This window comes from Rhipicephalus microplus, chromosome 1 (genome assembly GCF_043290135.1).
Source record: "Rhipicephalus microplus isolate Deutch F79 chromosome 1, USDA_Rmic, whole genome shotgun sequence".
In the NCBI taxonomy this organism is placed as follows: Eukaryota; Metazoa; Arthropoda; class Arachnida; order Ixodida; family Ixodidae; genus Rhipicephalus; species Rhipicephalus microplus.
Window position 1 is genome coordinate 54,858,088 of NC_134700.1, and position 20,609 is coordinate 54,878,696.

Consider the following 20,609-nt stretch of genomic DNA (forward strand, 5'->3'; position numbering starts at 1 on the left):
GCGAAGCAATAATCCGGAGAAAGGTGTCGTAACCTTACGAATTGAGCGGCAAAATCCAGCATCTATAACAGAAACAGCTGCACCAGTATCTACAAGAGCGACAGTAGAGATATTTTCGACGAACACATCAATAGCATTGGTAGGTGACAAATGAAGACTTGGGCAAACCGAAACTTGCGCAGTTCTTGCCTCAGGAACTGCGTCGTCTAGTTTTCCTCCTCGTTAAGCGTGGGCCATCGACGCATAGAAGAAGGCGAGCGGCGGCATGGAGAGGGCGAGCAAAGACGTCCCGACCGAGGGTGGTGGTCGTCCTGGTAGCGGACTGGCATTGGAGCGGAGAAACCGTATTGCGCGTTGCAGTCAAGCGGAAAGAAAGCCTCACGGCGGTTTTCATTGGTGATATGCATGCGGCGGCAGCAATACCTTGCGACGTGTCCGGGGTATCGACAAGCGTAACATATCCGGCGATTGTCGAGGGGCGCCATGGGTTGGTGGTGTTAGTGCTGGTCCAGTGAACTGGAGCTGGGGGATAGCCCGTGCGAGGCTGGAATGAACGCGCAGGCGCCTTGCGAGTTGGCATGGCTGCAGCCGCGGCGTAGGTGAGAGGAGCAGCCACAAGATTATGCTCGCGAGCAGCTGGTAAGGCCTCGGCAACCTCTCCTTGAATGATGCCATGAAGAGACGACGGTAAAGTTGTGGTAGGTTCTGGTGTGAAGGGCACCAAGGAAAGCTGTCGTGCGACTTCTTCGCACACAAATGCTTTTATTTCAGCTATTACTGACGCGCTTGGTCATGACCATTTATCACACTAGACAGTGATGCCAAATCGTGCGCTAGAGGACATCTTGTCAGAGCTCGCTGCTTCCGCAATTTATCGTAGCTTTGGCAGAGGCTAATTACGTCGTTAACAGTGGTCGGGCTTTTCGCCAAGAGCATTTGAAAAGCGTCCTCATCAATCCCTTTGAGGATGTGCTTACATTTTTCAGCTTCCATCATTGCGGCGTTCAGCGTCTGCACAAATCGATGACGTCTTTCATGTAACTAGTGAAGGTTTCACCCGTTTCTTGTGCGCATGTGCGTAAACGTTGCTCGGCACAAAGTTTCCGGACGGCGGGTCGATCGAAGACCACTACAATCGACATTTTAAATTGCAGCCACGTTCGAACGTCTGCCTCGTGGTTTCTAAGCCAAAGGCTAGCTACAACCACGAGGTAGAACAACACTAGTGTCAACTTATCCGCGTCCGTCTATCTGTTTAAAGCGCTCACTCGTTCGAAAGTCGAGAGCCAATCTTCAACGTTGTTGTCGTCTGTTCCGCTAAAGATCAGAGGCTCCCGCTAAGGAACACTGTCTGGAAAGGTGGCCGGAAGAGATGGAAGCATCTGCTGATCGGTGTTCGGCATAGCAGAAGGTAGCTGTCGAGAACGGAGTTTCAGGATGATAGCAGGAAGGTATAGGAGACGGTACCAAGCACGGCTCCACCAATTATAAAGGAGATTTATATAGCAGAAAGGTTGATGCTTGGAAGGCTTGGAAGGCGATGCACCAGCCGCAATTTCCGAGCTCGTGCCGCTGCTGTACGCTCAATGCTGCTGCCTCTGCGCCGAAGTACTTCCTCTTCTTTACAAGAAGTAGGTGCAGCCAGTCTCAGAGGAGATGTTGAGCGTCGCAGAGGTGAAGGGTACCGGTGGCATCCGGGATAGTAGGGGCGAGGGGTGGCGAGTGGAGAAGTCGGAGAGAAGGAACATGTCGTAGGACGTCACTGCTACTGGTTTGGGGATGGCACCGAATGCCCCCCAGGATAAGAAACTCTCCTACCTGTTGGACCAGAGTTCCACCCAAAGCATCCAAAATTCGAGGTCTCTCACCAATCTTTCATCTCGTCCACTCACTGATCGGGAAACTTCTGTCCTGGCAAAAGGACGTGGCTATAACATGTCAACGACGCCCCATCTACCGAAACTTGTCGCGACTGTAGAGGAAGCTGTCCAAAGCGTGAGGCCGGGCGCCAGAGAAGAAATTAGACTGAAATCAATTGGGATCCTTTCGAAATTACCGGTACAAAGAAAAAACAACTTGACCACAGAGGAGAACCAGGCACTTCGGGAACTCCGACGGGATCGAAGCATTGTCATCTTGCCCGCCGACAAGGGCAATTCAACGGTGGCGTTGGACAGTGGGGACTCCGATCGGAAGGTTTCAGCTCTTTTAGAAGGGGATGCATACACGCAGCTAGTAAAAGACCCCACGAAGCAAACCCAGACAGAGCTAAACAAGCTACTCGTGGAAATTTTCAAGCATTACCCGGATCTCAGAACACTTTACCTGCGACTAACCTGTCGTAACGAATTCGCACTGAGTTTCTATGGACTACCAAAAATTCACAAGCCTGACGTTCCCCTTCGACCGATTGTAGAATTCACTTCCTCCCCATGCTGAGCCCTCTCAAATTTTCTACATCAAATCTTCGCCCTACTAACCCGGAAGACACCAACTCATGTCCGTGACTCCAGCCACTTCGTGCAGCTAGCGTCAGATGTGAGCATCAGCGATGACGAGAGCATGGTCTCATTTGACGTCGTTTCATTGTTCACCAACGTGCCAGTTCCCTTAGCTGTCTCGGCTGGCCAATCTGCACTTGAGGAGGACGCAAGCCTGAGTGTAAGGACTCCCTTGGCGGTTGACGAGCTCTGCCGTCTACTGGAGTTCTGCCAGTCCAGTATGTACTTCTCCAACAAAGGAGCTATTTTCAGGCAGAACAGTGGAACCGCGATGGGAGCTTCCATCTCCATCACGATGGCAAACTTGACCATGGAGTACATAGAAGAGAAAACACTCAGCTCCTTCTCGTCGCGACCCAAGATTTTTCTGCGTTATATGAACGATTGCTTTTGCGTCATTAAGACGTCTGAAGTTGGAAACTTCAGACAACATCTAAATTCCGTGCATCCAGTCATACAATTCAGGACTGAGTGTGAAAGTGACCACTGCCTGCCCTTTCTCGACGTCCAAGTGGCAAATAAGCGCAACGGCCTGGAGTTCTCTTACCATAGGAAGCCAACGCACACTGGCCGCTACCTTCAATTCGATTCTTCCCACCCCGCCTGCCACAAGGCCTCGCGACGCTACTCGAGAAAGCTAGGAACTTATGCTCTAATAACACAGAGCGGAAGAAAGAAGAGGCCCGCGTAATTGAGGATTTAAGAAAAAACAGATACCCAAAAAACTTCATTCGAGCCGCCACCCGCCGCGCAGAGCAACAGAGGATACGAAAACCCCAATCGACCTTAATTGGCAGCCCCCCGAAACGCGTACCTGTTACATAGGTTCAGGGAACGAGCGAGATCTTGGCGTGGATCTTCAAAAAGGAAGAGGTTCGCATCGCACTTGGCCTTCAGGTACGCTGGGCCGCCTCCTGCCCCGCCCGAAAGACCGGCCAACAATAGACAGGGCCCCAGGTGTCACAAAATTCCGTGCGCTGAGTGGCCCTCGCCGTATATAGGCAAGAAACCTACCGCAACGACTGAAGCAGCATGCCAACGATGAACAGAAGTTCTACAAAGAGCGCAGCACAATCGCCAAACATGGCGAGACATTAGATCACCAGAGAAATTTCGAACCGACGGCCATCCTTGAAAGCAAGCCAAACTGGAGGAGAAGGTTGTTACTCGTGTAGTGACACATACAGAGGACAGTCCATAACATCAACCACTCTCTCGGAACCCTTCCCCCAGTGCATACACACGGGCTGTGCTCCACGGCAAAACGAGAGAGAGAGGGGGGGTCATTTCTTACCCCGCGAGTGCTTTGAAAACGCCGCTGCTACGTAGCCTCCGCAGTCACCCCTGAGGAAGGAACCAAGCCGGTTTCGAAACGTCGGGTTTCTTCAAAACTTTTGGTTGGAGTCTAAATCATCTCCCAGTTTCATACCCAACCAGACAGACTTCTGTCAAATGTTTACATTCAAATTCGTATCCCTTTCGTAAACGTCGTAGCCACGGGGTTCGTCCTGCTGGCGTTTCCGGCAGAATCGTGAAATATGGCCCCGAATGCCACAATAGTAAAATATTAGGCAAGGCGAGCACCAAGGGGCGTAGAGTGCTGAAGCTGTGACAGGCGCAGGTACTGGCGCTGGGATAGCCGAGTGTGGTGCAAATGCTGCTAGGTTGAACTGCGCAAGAACACGATGTGCATGCTGAACCTAGGCAGGTGGCATGGCAGCAACTTGCACATACGTAATATTTTCTTCAATATTCAAACAGCACTTGTAGCACCTAGATGAAGTTCTGACATGTCTCGCAGCTGCTGGTCCTCATCTCAACACCAAAAAGTGGCACTTTGCAAGCAAAAGTACTAAAGTACTCGGACATCTCGTCAGCAAAGATGGAATCTGGCCTGATCCCGACAAGATTATCGCCGTTCTTCACTTCCCTGTGCCTCAACGCGCCAAAGAGCTCCGACGCTTTCTTGGCCTTGCGTCGTACTTCCAGCACTTTATACGAGACTTCGTCACCATTGCTGCGCCACTTTACCAACTCCTTTCTTCGGGAACGTCATACGTATGGTCGAACGAATGCCAAATGGCTTTTGACACATTGAAACGTGCCCTTACGTCTGAGCCAGTACTTTGTCATTTTGATAACACCGCACCCATTCTCCTCCATAGTGATGCCAGCGGACACGGAGAACTCGGCGCTGTACTTTCACAACGAGCAGAGCGTTATGGTGAATGTGTGATTGCATACGCTAGTCGCACCCTCACAGCAGCACAGAAAAACTTTATCATCACTGAGCAGGAGCGTCTCGCTGTTGTCTGGGCCATCAGAAGTTTCAACCATATCCTCACGGCCGCCACTTAACCGTCGTCACTGACCACCACGCATTCTGCTGGTTGTCAACGTTGAAGAATTTGTCTGAACGTCTCAGTCACTGGATACTTCGTCTCCAAGAATACGAGTTCGATGTTACCTACAAATCCGGCAAAAAGCACAACGATGCCGATGTCTAGCCACTGTTCTTTATCTTCCTCATCAGGCACTCCTGGCCTGTCGCCAACTGTCGCCATCAAAGCGTCTTCGTCAATTCATTCACTCACCACTGTCGACTTTCTGCCTTCAGCAACGAGACGTTTGCATCCCGCCAACGTAGCGCCACTTACTGCCGCTCTATAATGCAGCGCCTTTAGGGCTCCTCTCGTCTTTACAGCGCCCGCGACCATCGACAGCTGCGAAACTTCAAAACAGAAAACTCAATCCTTTACCGCTTTGTCTTCTACCCCCAAGGTCAGCGCTGAGTTCCTGTCGCTCCTCGTTCCCTAAAGGCGCAGATTTTAGAGGCGTTTCACGATGACCCCAAGGCTGGTCATCTCGGTTTTCAAAATACCTATGAACGCATCCGCAGTCGCTTTGCCTGGCCTGGGCTTTCCACCTGCGTAGCGCGATACGCTGCATTATGCTTGCTCTGACAACGCCACAAGCGACCCACTTCTTCCGCGGCCGGTCTCCTACAACTTCGCCCGTGTCCTGACAATCGATGTCATCGGCATTGACCTCTACGGTTTTCCAATATTAGCTAGCAGCAAGCCCTCGATTGTCACAGCAGTTAACCACTTGACAAGGTACGCCGAAACAGCTGCACTTCCTTCAGGATCGGCAGAGGACATTGCCACATTTTTTTTTTTTTCTGAAGACAATCTTTCTGAGACATGGTGCGCCACGCATCCTATTGAGCAACCGCGGCAAGGCGTTTCTCTCGAAACTATTCTAATACGTCTTCCACGCATGTAATACAATTCATGAGACGACCTCCAGCTACCATCCCCAGACTAACCGCCTCACAGAGCGCTTCCATCGAACTTTGACCGATATGATATCTATGTATATCAACGCCGACCACACCAACTGGGATACCATCCTGCCATTCGTGACTTTTTTATACAATACCGCTACGCAAGGCATTACGGGCTATTCCCCATTCTTTCTCGTCTATGGCCGTCAACCGACATCTCCGCTCGACATCTCCTTTTTTGACGTCCCTGTGAACTCGTCATCATCATCGAGCTCACTCTATGATGATGACTTTACCTTTCGCCTGGCCGATTGTCGCCGACGCGCCTGCCTTAATACAGAGGCAAACCAACAACAGCGGGAGACGCGCTACGATGGCGTTGGGGTCCACAATATACACAGTCGAATGACGCACGCAGGCGCAAATGCACATCACATGCAACGCTAGTCGGGATCAGAAGAGCAACATAAATTCATATCACAACCAAGTTTCTATGAACAGCTTTTTCTTACTGCGCAGCACAATAGTAAGTGTCACTGATACAATCATATTCTTTCATTTTATTGGGATAATCTTCCATTAGTTATCTCGCCAGCCACTTCCATTTCGGTCCAGAATTTGAATGCTAGACTGCACTGGTTCCCATGCAAAGGTCTCACAGAACAGATTGCTCGTGTACCAGTGCCTGATCATTGACATATCGACGGGCTTTTCCAATGTAAACCTTTCGGCAAGTGAGAGGGATTTTGTACACAACACCCACGATACTTGTGCACATGACGTAGGGTCATACGTGCATTTTTGCCCACGGCAACTTTTCAAGTGGTCCCGTAATGCAAAGGTATAGCCCTGCAAGTTTATGTGGCTCGGAAAAGAACTAGAAGTACATTGTACCTCTTGGTCACATTCTTTAAATTGTGTGCCACTTTGCTCACACACGACATCACTTTTGGCTTTTTTTCTGCATGAGCAGAGACAAGCCTCCTCTTTCCCTTCAGTGTTTGAACGAAGGTTTCGAACACCACAATCAAGTTCGAGCAGGGGAACCCAACTGCCTGTAAGTGTCCAATCTGGCTATTAAAACTATCCTGGGCCAAGTGAACACAGGACTTTGTCAGCGCCAATCCAAGACATCGTGAGACAACAGCTTGCTTTAAAACCTTGCTGTAAGCAGAATCGAAAGACAAAAGATCTTATTGCGCTCGTAGAGAGTACTTCCAGCAGATATGCTGCTCGCTTAAAGGCATATAATAATTAAACTGCAAGGCCTCATTGTTGGGAATTTCATGACGGGTAAGGTTGAAGCCCTTTTTTATAGTGTAAACAGGTTTAAAATATCCTGAACAGCACTATCATTCGTCTGAAAGACTTAGTATTTAAAGTTACGAGAAAGTCGTCTACGTACCTAAAAACTCGTAGAACTTTCTCGCTGTCCGAAACATTATTCAAGACACGGTCAACATCCGCTAAAAAATATCGCAGAAAACTGTGACAGCACGTCGATCTGTAGAAGTTCCCTTTCACTGTTAAAAATATCACTGTGAGGCACAACATGAGTTGACGATAGATAGTGGAGATGCCTAGTGGTAGCGCAACATGCCCAAGAACAGTGAGGTTTTCAGCTTTGGTTGCAACACGTTTTGGTCCTGTCAATAATGAAGGTCTACCACGGTAATCCATAGTTTGATCTGCCAACTTCTTGAATCTTTGGAGCGACAACTAATGTAGGCTAATCACATCAAACAGAAAGAAAGTGGTTGTCGTAGTAACACTTCCATTGCGCTCCGCAGTAAGAAAAAATTGTTCTGCGAAACCTGGTTGTAATATGAATACATGTTGCTCTACCGATTCTTATTAGCATTCTATCTGATTCGCAATGCGTCTGCGTGCGCCACTCGGCTGTATATATATTTAGGCCCACTTCTGAATAAAGCTCACTTGTGAGTGTTTGCCAAGTCCTGTCTACATACGTTCCTTCCTTTCCTAATCGATTTTGCGCTTCCAAGTTTTAAGATTATAAACCAACTAGCCCAGCAAAACATTCTTATACACTGTGGTACAATGATAGTGGCGACCAGAGCATCGGCCATCCAGAAACTGTTCTGTGGTAACGCAAGTCAGCATTTACACGCGCTGCGTGTAGCATTCGAGCGTTTTCGCTGCTGACCGATAGCCGAGTGCGCTCCAGAATAAACTCGGCTCTTTGCGTTTATGCGCTCAAGCCAAACATATGATTTCAAAACTATGTAGAATATTCTACGATCCGGCGCAGAATCCATAGGGCGGTATCTACACGTACGATATGCCGGGAATACGAAAACGTAAGAAAGGATGAACTGTTTTTCATTTCGTCTAGCCATATTCAACTTTCATTATAAAAAGACAGGTATAAGCAGACGTATTCCCAACAGCACTTGGCACTACATTTGGCCGCCTACGCTATCATGCGCTCATTCACGACGTTTACAGAAAGTGGGGGTTGAAAGTAATAATTTCAATGAGGCAGCACTGGCTTCAAGTCAACAGTGAAAGTTTGTGCTGACGAGATATTGAGAAGGAGAGCATACCGCATTCTACTATTCAGAAAACGTTCTTTTCGGCTACTACAGTTGCATGATCAGCAAGTCTGAAACAGTGTTCACAGAACAAGCAGGTAGCAAGATGTTCTTGTTCATTTCAGTGAGAGGCACAGGTATACTAGCTTACCCCTGGTATGTTCTTGAGGGCCCATAAGAGTCTCATCACCACCTGCAACGTAAAGTAGAGAAAAGAACATTGAGAAAGTGTGAACCACGATGAAAAATCACAAATTGGTTTTGTGCAAGCTTCTGATAGGGGATACTACATATGCACAGAGCAACAGAAGTACACCTCTGTAACTGATACATTTGCTAATCATATGATTAGCTTCTGTTAAAGGAATGCGACAGTAACGCATGGAATTTTAAGCACGTTTCGGAAAGACCATGCGGCATCGTTTAGAATATTGGCAACTCCAACTGAGTGCTCTCCACCCAGCAGCTGCACATAGAAACGGCCCTGACAGGCTAAACCTTGAAAGGAGATTCGTTACCACGTCGCACGCGTGGAGAAGCGGCCGCATAGTTCCTTTATTATTCGCAATGCCACACGCGCGAGACCGAAAAAGAAGAAAGCGATGTCGAAAGGCCAATGCAGAGCACCGCAATGCGAGGCATGGCGGTGGAAAGAGGGCAAGGTATTGTTCTATGACTTCCCCAAGGACGCAGGCGACGCGCGACGGAGTCTGTCGCAAATCAGAAATTTATGCATTGGAAGGAAGGTGACGGATACTACGGTACTTTGTTCTAATCAATTCCTTAACTAGGACTTAATTCTCCTCTGTGAGTACATTTTTATTTAGTCTGTGCGTATTCTTATCAATATATAATCATATAGTGGTTTTGGGCTGTTAAACCCCACAAATCAATCAATCAATTTTTATCAATATTCAGGCTTCCTAAGCACTGAGTATAGTTTTGTTGACCACCAGGTGGCACCGTCTTGTTTGGCTGGCTGCATACAGTGCTCCGCTTTCACATGTTCTTGGCCCATTACCGGGCCCCGCCCGCGTCTGGACAAGCTCACTATTCCTTCTAGAAGACTTCCGGGACACACCGACACCACCCGGGCCACGATACGACCCTAGGCTGGCCCCCCAGGCCCCTTAAAAAGTATGAAGCAGTGCGGCGCCGCGCTAATACCAACGCACCATGTCTGCACCTTCGCGATGCAGCGTCCCGCCCAGCACTCAACACCAACGACAACTGACGCCCTGTCGGTAAGCCCAGCCTCCTCCGGTCATACCGCTGATACAGCCGTGTCTCCGCTGTCAACATCTGGCAATGTCACCAGCCTCGCGCCAACAGCAATACAGCAACAGGCAGTGTTCCTCAACAGCGCGCACGGTCCAGCAACGTGCAACGCTGGTGCCGTCTCTGCTACTCCCAGCTTAATAGCCGCGCAAACGCCGGTACCCGAGAGCCGTAATGCAGCGTTGGCGTTGCAATCAACCGTGCCTGCTGCTCTTCCCATGGTATCTGTGTCTGGCCTACCCACTGGAAATTCCGAGTCTGTCGATAAGTGCGTTTCGACGTGCATCAGTCCTTCCATCGCCGAAGTTTTGCCTTCCATCACTTCAGCTGAGGACTCGACGGAAATGGACTTCGCGGTGTCGCAGGTCAACGAAGACAATACGCCATCCCCCGAAGGCAGCTGGAACACCCTTAGTGCCAAACCAAAACCTGCCTCGACCGCCCGCCCAAGCTCCGAGCTCATCACCGTCGGAATCCAACTTCCACCTGGAACACTCACGCCCAAACTGCCTCTCAATGACCTGCTTTTTACCATCATAGCCGCCACAAATCTCTCTCCCAAGACCAGCGCAGAGGTCACCCTTCAGGCCAAACCTGCTCAGAGCCTTGTGTTTTTGAAAACGCACTCGCCCCTCGCTGCCCACCTCCTACTGTCCCTTACAAGTCTGTAACCTAATGGTAAGCCGATCACCATTAGGCCTTTGCCCCCGGTCTTCCAATATCATGTCTTGGCATCATACACAACGTCGGTGGTCACTTCACACCATCTCAGCTTTTGCATGACCTCGAATCCTTTACTTCAGACATAGTCACTGCACGTATGATGTGCTCCACTGAATCCGTCCTCATAACATTTGCTGGAACCGTCATCCCTTGCTTTGTGTATTTTAAACGCGTCTCTTCCCGATGAAGTCCACATAAACCTAAGCCCCCTACTTGCACTCGGTGCCTTGCTATAGGGCACCGTGCTCATCAATGCCCCCAACACAGCGTTCCGGCCAAGTGCCGCCGCTGTGCGTCTCCTTTACCAGCAGATCCCGATGCTCACCTTTGTGCCCAACCCTGGTGCATCCATTGCCAAGTCAACACCCACTCATCTCACGACTCCACCTGCCCCTACCTTCTAGCTAAGCAACGCGATTGCGCCAAAGCAGATTTTCTCTGTTCCACAGCCATGCATTGAGCCACTCAGCCTTCGCCGCCCTCCTCTTCAGCGCATGAGCTCCTTTCACCTCCCGCAACATCTCCCCCGGGCTCATACGCCGCTAAGGTTAAGAACACACCTCTCGTGTGCACTTCTTCATCAAACACACCTTCACCATCCTTGAGTAACAAGAGCCGCTCCTTCGATCTGCGACTGGCTATGTTGGAGCACAACCAGCACGAGCAACAGCGTGTCTCAGATGAGCTACAACAGAAAATACTCACACTGACACAGACACTCGCAACTACCACATGCCTCTTACCTCTCAACTGACGGAGCTAAATAAGCAACTCGCGACACTCACCACCCCGACCTCCAGCTCCCATGTAACCAAATTGGCCGACATGGTCGAAACAACCACCACTGCGCATCACACTCGTTTGGTTCAGCTAGAAAATTCAGTTGCCCGAATTCTTATGACCCTCAAAACCCAATCCAAGCAACTGGAATCTTTCACCTATGTGCTTAACTCCCTGCAACAGTTGCTTCCCCCGGCAAAAAAGAAGAATGCGCACGCACAGGCGCTTCCTCTACTTCAAGGACCTAGATGGCGTATGAAAAGGACCTCGAAATCGTGCAGTGGAACTGCCGCAATTTTCGTCATAATAGGACCCCTCTTCACCAATATCTTCTCACCCGCCCCACCTTACCCCATTTTCTCCTTATACAGGAGACTCGGACAGCCCTTGCCGTCCCGGGCTACCGTGCATATCACACTATGACGGAAACGCCACTTGTGTTCATTTATCTACACAATGACGTTCTCGTTGAACCACTAGACGTACTCTCCCTACTCCTGAAATATTTAGTTGGTGTGGTCTATTACCAACCATCTACCCGTATTCCTCTCGCTCTGATGTCTTTTTGCAATCCCCCGGTCACGTCCTCTTTGTTTAGTGCTCTTGGCAAATTCCTGCACTCCCTTCCATCGACCACCCATATCCTCCTTGGGGGTGACTTTAATGCTCCTCAGAGGCTCTGCGGTTACCTCCAAACACTCAAACCAGGTCACCTTCTACACTGCTTCGCCCAGGAACGTCATCTCACCCTTTTTAATACACCTGGCACCCCTACTCGAGCGGGCACTGTTTCACAGCGCTCCACTACACCCGATCTCACTTTCTCTCGTAGTTCCCTTACTTTTCACTGGCAGGTGTCCGCTGAAAACCTTTTCAGTGATCACTTTCTCATACACATCACCACCTCTCTTTTCCACAACAGGTGGAAACGACGAGTCACTCACACTGACTGGGAAGCATTCCGTAATGACCTTTTATCTGACTTCTTTAAAACTTACGACCACTGGGCGCCGCGGATCTCCGTAGCAATGACATCCTGTAGTCGCCGCGCTCGTTTTCAACTCCCCATTCCTGACCCTGATCCTCACTTCCTCCATTTACGGCGACGTCATCAACGTTTGAAACGCTCCTTCCGCTCCCAGCCCCACGTCCAACTTTCCTCTCGCATTGATGCTCTGTGGGCTGAAATTATCACTTACAGCACTTCCCTCAAGCAGTCTCGTTGGAACACGCTGTGTGACGGCCTTGACTCCGCACTGCCCTCTCGCTCTACATGGTCTCTGTTTAAGTCTCTCTTAGGTACCAAGCCTGCCGTTGCTCACACCCTAGCTAATGCTCTCACTCAAGGGACTCCATCTGATGTTTTAAACAATTTAAAATCTCTGTATCTCCCACCCCCCCTCACACCTTCCTACCCAGATTACTGTGGCGAAGCTAACTCAGACCTGGACCGCCCATTCACGCTCAGGGAGCTGGAAGCTGCCTTAGCCACTCAATCAACCAGCTGGGCTCCCGGTGAGGATAATATAACGTATACTACACTACGTAATCTCCCCGACAACGCGAAGGGATTTCTCTTACACACATTCAATGAAGCATGGAACAGCGGCTGTCTTCCAAGCTCTTGGACATCCTCTCTAATTTGCATGATTCCGAAGCCGGGCAAGCCTCCATCTCTTTCTAACCTTTGCCCTATCTCTTTGATGTCATGCGTTGGCAAGACTCTTGAGAGATTGGCCTTGACTCGACTGTCTGACTTTATTGAAGCAAAAAAGTTTTTCATTCCTTCTCTTATTGGCTTCCGACACCATGTATCTGCGTAGGACATGTTTCTTGTTCTTCAGCATACTTTTCTTTCAACTTCTTCTTGTCAGATCCATGCTCTTATAACCGTCGATGTACAGAAGGCATTCGATGGCGTGAGTCATGACCACATACTTGCTCAGCTCTGCTCCCTGTCATGTGGCTCCCGCATGTATTCTCACATCCGATCATTTCTTTCCAATCGAGTTGCTCGCTTTAGAGTCAACACTCATTTGTCTAACCCACACTCCCTCACCCGCGGCACTCCTCAAGGTGCCGTACTATCTCCTACTCTATTTATTATATGGCTATGGCCCCCCTTGCATCCCAACTGTCCCAAATACCTGACGTCCACCATATTTTTTATGCAGACGACATCACTCTCTGGTGTACGTCTGGATGTCCCGGCCACGTGCAGGATACTTTGCAACGTGGTCTGGACACTATCGCCTCTATTCTTGCTACTGCTGCCTGTCTCCTGCACCGGAGAAATGTGAACTACTTTTGCTAAACCAGTCTGCGTACCAGCGCTCCCATAACACCCTCATCGCCCTACATCTTTCTAGCTCTCTCATCCCCACTGTTCAGCAATGCAAAGTTCTTGGCTTCCCTTTGCACACGACAAAGAACGTGCAGGCCCTACATCACACTGTGAGGACTTGACACTCGGTGACTCACCTCCTGCGACACGTTGTCACTCGGCAGTCGGGGCTCCACGAGGCTCATGCGTGTCGGGATGCACATACGCTCTCCCTTAACAAGTTCTTGTACTTTGTACCCTACGTTCAATTCACCCAAACGCAACTCAACACACTCGAAAGAGCTCTATTAGGCCTCTACAAGGCAGCTCTAAACGTCCCTGTCGCTACCTCTATTACTAAGCTCTTTGCCACAGGCCTCTTCCATCCATTACGTTCTCTTATTTCTCTGCACCACGACTCTCAGATTGCCCGTGTTTCTCGCACTCGTCAAAGCTAATGACTATTGGCCCAAGCCGGTATCCCTCACATTCCCACTTCCGTTCTCACCTTGCTTTCTGCCGCTAGCACCGCTGCTTCTAACCTTCGCATCCTTCCCCTCCCATCCAATATGTCCCCCGTTCTTCACGCTGGCCGGCATCATGCGGCAGCACAACATCATTCTCCTCCTCTCTCTACACAGGGAGTTGCCTACACGGATGCATCATACATGGCTCCTCGGGGCTCATGTGGCTACGTTATCTACCATCCACACCTTTCGGCAAATGACACGCACACCAGGGGGCCATTCTTGAACCCGCCAAATGTACTTTCGCTCGGGGTCCTTTCCGTGATCCACGCAATGCAGACATTTTCCTCCCTCCCTTCTCTCCCCGAGTACACGATTTACTCAGACTCTGATGCCGCCATCCATCACAAACAGAACAATACGTTGCCCCCTGCTCTTCAACAGGAGATCAAGCGAGCGGCCTCTGCTCTTCAATCCTCCACTGTCTTCCTCCGCTGGGCTCCTGGGCATTCAGGTATTAATGGCAATTTATTTATTTATTTATTAGAATACCCTCAGGGCCCGTAGGGCATTACAGAGGGGGTGGGTACAACATATATAACACACAAGAAAAAAAAAACAAAATAAAGAAACAAGTATCAGATGCGCAAATCAGGAAGGCAACATAAGTCAACTAAAAATGTATAAGAATTCAAGCACATACAAGACAAAGATAGATAATGAAAACTGCGTATAGTTACAAGCATTGCTGAGAAATTGCAGTCTAGAATAACAAAGGGTCTGTTATTGATACAACGGAAGAGGGAAGGTGGTTCCAATCGGCGGCTGTTTTCGGTAAGAAGGCTGCTGAAAATAATTTGGTGCGGCAAAACGGAATGGCAACCTTATGCTGATGATCAATGCGCGATGAGTGGTATGACGGTTGTGAAATGAGGTCTCGCTTAATTGATGGATTGTGAAAAAATATCTTATGAAAAAAATGCAGTCGCGCCAGTTTCCTCCGGACAGTTAAATTGGGTAGGTCAAGGTTAGATTTCATTTCTGATATGCTAGCAGTACGGGAATAATTAGAACAAATGAACCGAACTGAGCGGTTCTGAACAGATTCTAACGCGTTAATTAAATTTTGCTGCACGGGATCCCATATAGCGGACGCGTACTCAAGCTTTGGGCGAATTAGTGATCGGTATAATAGAATTTTGAGGGACAGCGGAGCGCGAGAAAAGTTGCGGCGTAAGTATCCTAGCGTTCGGTTAGCGTTATTACAGATGTAGGTAACATGCGTGTGCCAAGATAGATTGTTGGTAATGTAAACGCCGAGGTACTTATATGAAGAGACATGCTGGAGGGGAACGGCGTTAATTCTGTAGGTACAGGGGGGAGAAATAGATCGCCGGCAATGAGCTAGTTCATCAGCTTGCCCGCAATATATTGCACCGGGCACCATTCATTCCCTGGCCCACACCTTTGGAAGACAAAGAGAGCTCCGCGAATCACAATGGGCAGATCTCCTTGCGTCAAACTATCAAGGAGGTATATCTCCAGCTCCGGCTCGACAAGCATCTCTACCCTCCCCCTCATCCATCACTCACTGCGCTCGAGGCTCGAACTCTACGGCACATTCAAATGAATTACCTGATAACCCTCTCGCCTTTTCCTTTATGTAATATAGGTCGAACCCATGCTGTCCAAATTGTCTCTCCCCATATGCCGACCTGTCACACTGCCTGTTTTACTGCCCAACTGCTGAGCAATCCAGCTATTACCCTCCTCCATCCCTTTCCATTACCTCCTGGCTCCACTGAATCAGCGCCGAAGGGGAAGAAGAACAGCGTCGACTGGTCGCACAGGCGGTCGAAATGCTCGGCCTGTAAATTGTGGCTGAATAAAAGTCTATTACTACTACTAGTTTTGTTTACATAAGAAAGCGCTTTGGAAAATTTGTTGCATAACGTGTGTGACCGTATTTTGCACATATGCTTGTTTTCTGCGCAAGTCCTACAGTGCTACCCACTCTCAAACTAAGCCGATGTAATCCTTCCCCCAAAATTCTTGATTTCGCGCATGCGTGTACATACACACGCACAAACGTGCACGCGAAAGTCGCGCGTGCTTAGCATGCGTGTAGCTATGTTCATGTGTGTATATGTATAACCTGCCCGTGCATTCTCAGCGTGCGTAGTGTGCATCCATATATCTGCTTTGAAAATCAACTACTGCCAATATGAACAAGCGAGTGTTCGGAAGCACCCAGCCGTATTCATAAGAAACTTAATAACATGAATCGGCTAACGGAAAGAAAGTAGCATTCTTAACCCTATCTAAACTACAATTTACCTTATCTCAAGATACACTGGCCAAGGCATAGCTCCGTTTTCTAATCAAGTGAGCGACATACGTATTCAGCTTTTGACAGGACAATAGAACTCAGTGGGATCCATGCAATTGGCAGCCCGAATCGCAGCGTAGTTACCTCAAGCACTGACAAGGTCTTACTTGCAGCAGTGTAGAAACGCAACACAAAGGTGCCAGGACCTTTCGAAGAGGCCCACTATACACAAGAGCGGTTGCCTTCTGTCTTCGTCTCTGTCCCGTCCTGGATGCACTATACCTCAAACAACATGAATAACCAACAAGCCCGCCGTGCAACCTTAGTTGCCTCCACAGCCTTGGTTTCGTAAGATAGTTTTTTTACCTTGAAGTGAATCTGATGTGGTTCGCCAAAGTTGCTCGATGTTTGCGCGCGACTATTTTCGCTGTTTAGCTAGTGAGAATGAGGTGGTACGCCGCCAGCCCCCTTTCAACTTCGACGAAGCAATGCGATCCCACATCACGATCAAGAAACTTCAGCGCAGCGTCAAGCGAACGTGCTGCGTTTGCCCTCTTTAAGCGCACCATCGTTGTTTTTTCAACCAGGGTTGCCAGCAAACGGAGCGCTTTGTGGCGTTGCAAATAGCACACTATCTTAAATGCCGCAAGGAGGTCTCATATGCTCCCCCGCAGCTGTCTTGGGGTTTCCGTTCATAGCGAGAGAGCTGCACTTGGATCTCGCACGACGGGGCAATTGTGATGGGGGGGGGGGGGGGGGAGAGTGTTGACTCAATTTCGACCAACAAATTTAGCCACCCCGAAGCTTTAGTGCAATGTGCAATTTTTGCGCGTTGTCACTGTTTACACAAATATTTCTTTATACTATGAATCTATTTTTTAATCTTTCGAACTCTTTCTACATTTATAGGTATTTCCGTCTTTCTCTGTGTGTGTGTTCACACTTTTTTTATTATTTATGCAGGTGGTTTTGCCTGCGTTCCGCCAAACGGACAAGTTAATTTTTGCTGATAGGCACCATAATGAAGGCACACGAAAAAAAAAGGGAGCTGACTATTCCTTGGCGCGCATTCAATAGTGTCGCGTTACCGTAACATTGACGAAGACAGTGATGACGTGTCCAAAATAAATCTTAATATGTGGGGTTTAACGTCCCAAAACCACCATATGATTATGAGAGACGCCGTAGTGAAGGGCTCCGGAAATTTTGACCACCTGGGGTTCTTTAACGTGCACCCAAATCTGAGCACACGGGCCTACAACACTTCCGCCTCCATGTCCAAAATAAATCTATTTAGCCGAACTTATGGCTGGAAAATAACTCAAACTACAGCATGCAATGAGCGCTGTACCGTGATATTTGCGGGCACAGCGTCAGCCGTCGAAAAACTGACAACCGGTGACGCACATCGGCATTTATACATGTGCCGCTGAATACTCCTGACTTATCGCTAGTGGCCAAGTATGTTCCAGTATAATCTGCAATGTTCGCGAAGTGCGTGTAATCGAATCGGACAGTTCTAAGATGATCTCGATAGATCTTCATACATCAGCGCAGTTTGCGCGAGGTACCACCAGGGTCTTTCAATACCTCCGCTGCTCATGAAGCTTTGGCGGAAGTTCGATACAGAGACAGGACCAACCACTAAAAGCGCCCTCACCCAAGCAGGGGCATAAAAGCGGCCCCGGTGCTGCAATGGCACGGCACGCAACTGGACTGCGAAACGTCATTGAATGTACCCGTGAAAGTTTCTTACATTTTCAGAGTGATGTTACCTTCAAGGAAATTCGGGAAAGCTTTACTACAGTAAAATTTACTGTTGAATGAGGCTTTGAAGCTAGAAATTCAATGACAACAAATGCGTGCTGCTTCTACGGTGAGGTAAACTACAGCTGTGCAAGCATGCTTCTTTTTTCCCTGAAGCATCTAGGGAAAATTTCTGGACAATCCAAAGTTTTTCGAGAACTCTGGTGGATGTTAATACCTTGTGAAGGTGCAGTGGTTGCAATTCTTAACAGTGCATATCCTATTGGATATGCGCTTTCAGGCTATATATAGATTCAGTGTTTCTTTATAAAGATATCTTAAAATAGGAAGTATTTATAGAACCAACACTCAGGTTGAATGAATGAGTGCTTTGACTTTAGCAGTTATTCAGGATGAAGCAGTTCTTCAGATGGCTTTTGCCTAGTTTTCGTGCTTAGTTTTGTGTTGGTTTATCAGTACCTGGTGCCGAAGCCCGCTCAAAGTTAGGTCGCTCATGCAATGAAGTTGCCCAGTCCTTTACACTGTGTAGCTTGCTCATGCCGTATCTTCTCTGTCCTCCTTTATTTCATTGCGATAGCAGTTATATGGATACATCAGCTGGTTTTTGCGGCCGGCATCTGTCACTGCCTTCACTCACCGTATATGGATACGTATCTAAATATAGAAACACAACAAAGAAAAATAAATGATCCATAAAACATTTCCCGCCGCGCGGAATCGACCGTCCAACATCTCGTTCCTGAGTGAGGGGCTTTAGACTCTGAGTCACGAAGGCGCTCAGGCATCAACGTTTAAGCGGCAAGCTATTTATGTACACCAAGTCTGCTTAGCGGGGTGCCAATCTTGAGGGAAATATCAGCGTGTATTCAGCATTAACAGAAAGATGGCGGAAAGAGCGCGGTCGGCGTAAAGTCCCTTGATCTTGAGAAAGTACCGCCACCCACTGTACTCGCCGCCGCGATCGACCTCCTCTCTCCCTCCTCGCCCCCCTTCGCATCCTCTCAGCCTTCGACACTTTTTCGGCACGACGATTGGTCTCCTTTGCAGTTGCCCTTAGAGATGAGTGGGTCTTGCGCTTTGCTTGTTTATTTCTTTTTCACTCCCGCCATTTTTCGCCGACGCTACGCGTAACAACCGTAGCGCGCGCTTTGTTATTTGTCCTTCGTGCGCGCGCTATGCCATGCTCTTGTGCCTATGACAGCAACAACCTCAGCGAAAAAGGTTACGCACTTTTGATGATAACCAACGATAAATGCGACGGCTTCCGCAAGCAGTATGCAGTGGCTCCACAACATCAGCCGAAAAAACTTCTTTCCAATAAAGAACAGCGTTCTTTGCGAGGTAAGGCACCTTCCTTATTGCTCGTATCAAAGCATTACCGAATGCTACATTTGAAATATTGTTTCGGGCTGCTCATCAACATATGTGTTCTTTTGGGACGAAGCTCCTTACGCCGTGGGTCGTATGTCCCGTGTCATCGTAGTTGTCGTAGTAGCCAGTTGTATTGCATTGGATGTTAATAAAAACAATGTCACAGCGTTTCTATGGAGTGAATGATCAGTGGAACAAAGCGTCTGTCAGTTCGTCCATGCGTCTGTCCATCCACCCGTGTGTAAATCCATCCGTCCATCCGTACGTCCATAGGTCCACACGCTTTGCCCCACTCGTCATCATTCACATCCTAGATATGCAGTGATTTTTTATTAGCTATTTGTGCGATGCTTCAAACTGAAGTTGTCATCAATATTCTGAATTCCTTTGTTAGAAACAAGAAGAAAGTTTATTTGTTTAACATTTTTATACAAAATTATGGCAGGGAAAGTAGCCTTAAATATCAATTGTTGTGTTCAGCCAGCCACTACTAGAAATAGCTGCTGAAAAGATGATGGATCCTTTGCACCCTTATTTCCACGAAATAATGCTTACGAATACAGTTATTTTCTCAGAACAGTTGATGACTGGAATTCACTGCCTCATGAGATTTTTCAGCTGACAATTTCGCTATATCGCTGGAAACTTATCTACTTGGTGATTAGGGGGTTCAAATGTGTTGTATATTTTGTGGCTGTTTCAGAGACTTGTCACCTCTGTTAGCGTACAGATACATGTTTCTTTTTTTTTTCTGGTACGAGTCACTTGATATTTCTTATGCCCCTCCGCCCTGGACCAAAATGCTGCTCTGCAGTATGTTTAAATAAATATTTGATGGCCATGTGAGGTTGACTAAATAAATAAATAAAAATACATAAATTTATTCAGCTCATACTTTATCACCTCGCTCGCACCTCGGCAATCGTCAAGAATACACAACTGTAGTCTGCTTTCACTGCAAACAATTACGTGAAATGACACAGCTTCTCAATCGCGCTTTGTGTGACTGTTAGGAATTGATTACGAGATGTTTTGTTTGAGAAAACAAATGAATGAATTAATACAGATGACCTTAATTGGCGCTCGTTTCCATAAGAGCATTTATTTTGTTTTTTTGGAGGGAGGAGGAATAACAGACAAAGATCATGAAACACATGCGGTTTATAAAAAAAAGAAATGAAATACAGAGGCACAGCGAAAAAAAAAAGCTATAGCACAGTGATACCGAA

The 20,609-nt window shown here is 48.2% G+C and overlaps 1 protein-coding gene and 1 pseudogene across 4 annotated transcripts in view; one reads left to right on the forward strand and one right to left on the reverse strand.

The window, feature by feature from the left end:
- The window catches only part of LOC119178800 (glycerol kinase 5), a 409,569-nt gene that overhangs the window by 257,798 nt on the left and 131,162 nt on the right, over positions 1–20,609 (reverse strand). For all 4 annotated transcript variants that reach the window (XM_075868891.1, XM_037430055.2, XM_075868972.1 and 1 more), the window contains exon 7: positions 8,494–8,535. In XM_075868891.1, coding sequence (XP_075725006.1) covers positions 8,494–8,535 — 42 coding nt within the window. The remainder of the gene's footprint in view (positions 1–8,493; positions 8,536–20,609) is intronic.
- LOC142770724 (uncharacterized) lies at positions 10,937–17,302 on the forward strand (annotated as a pseudogene).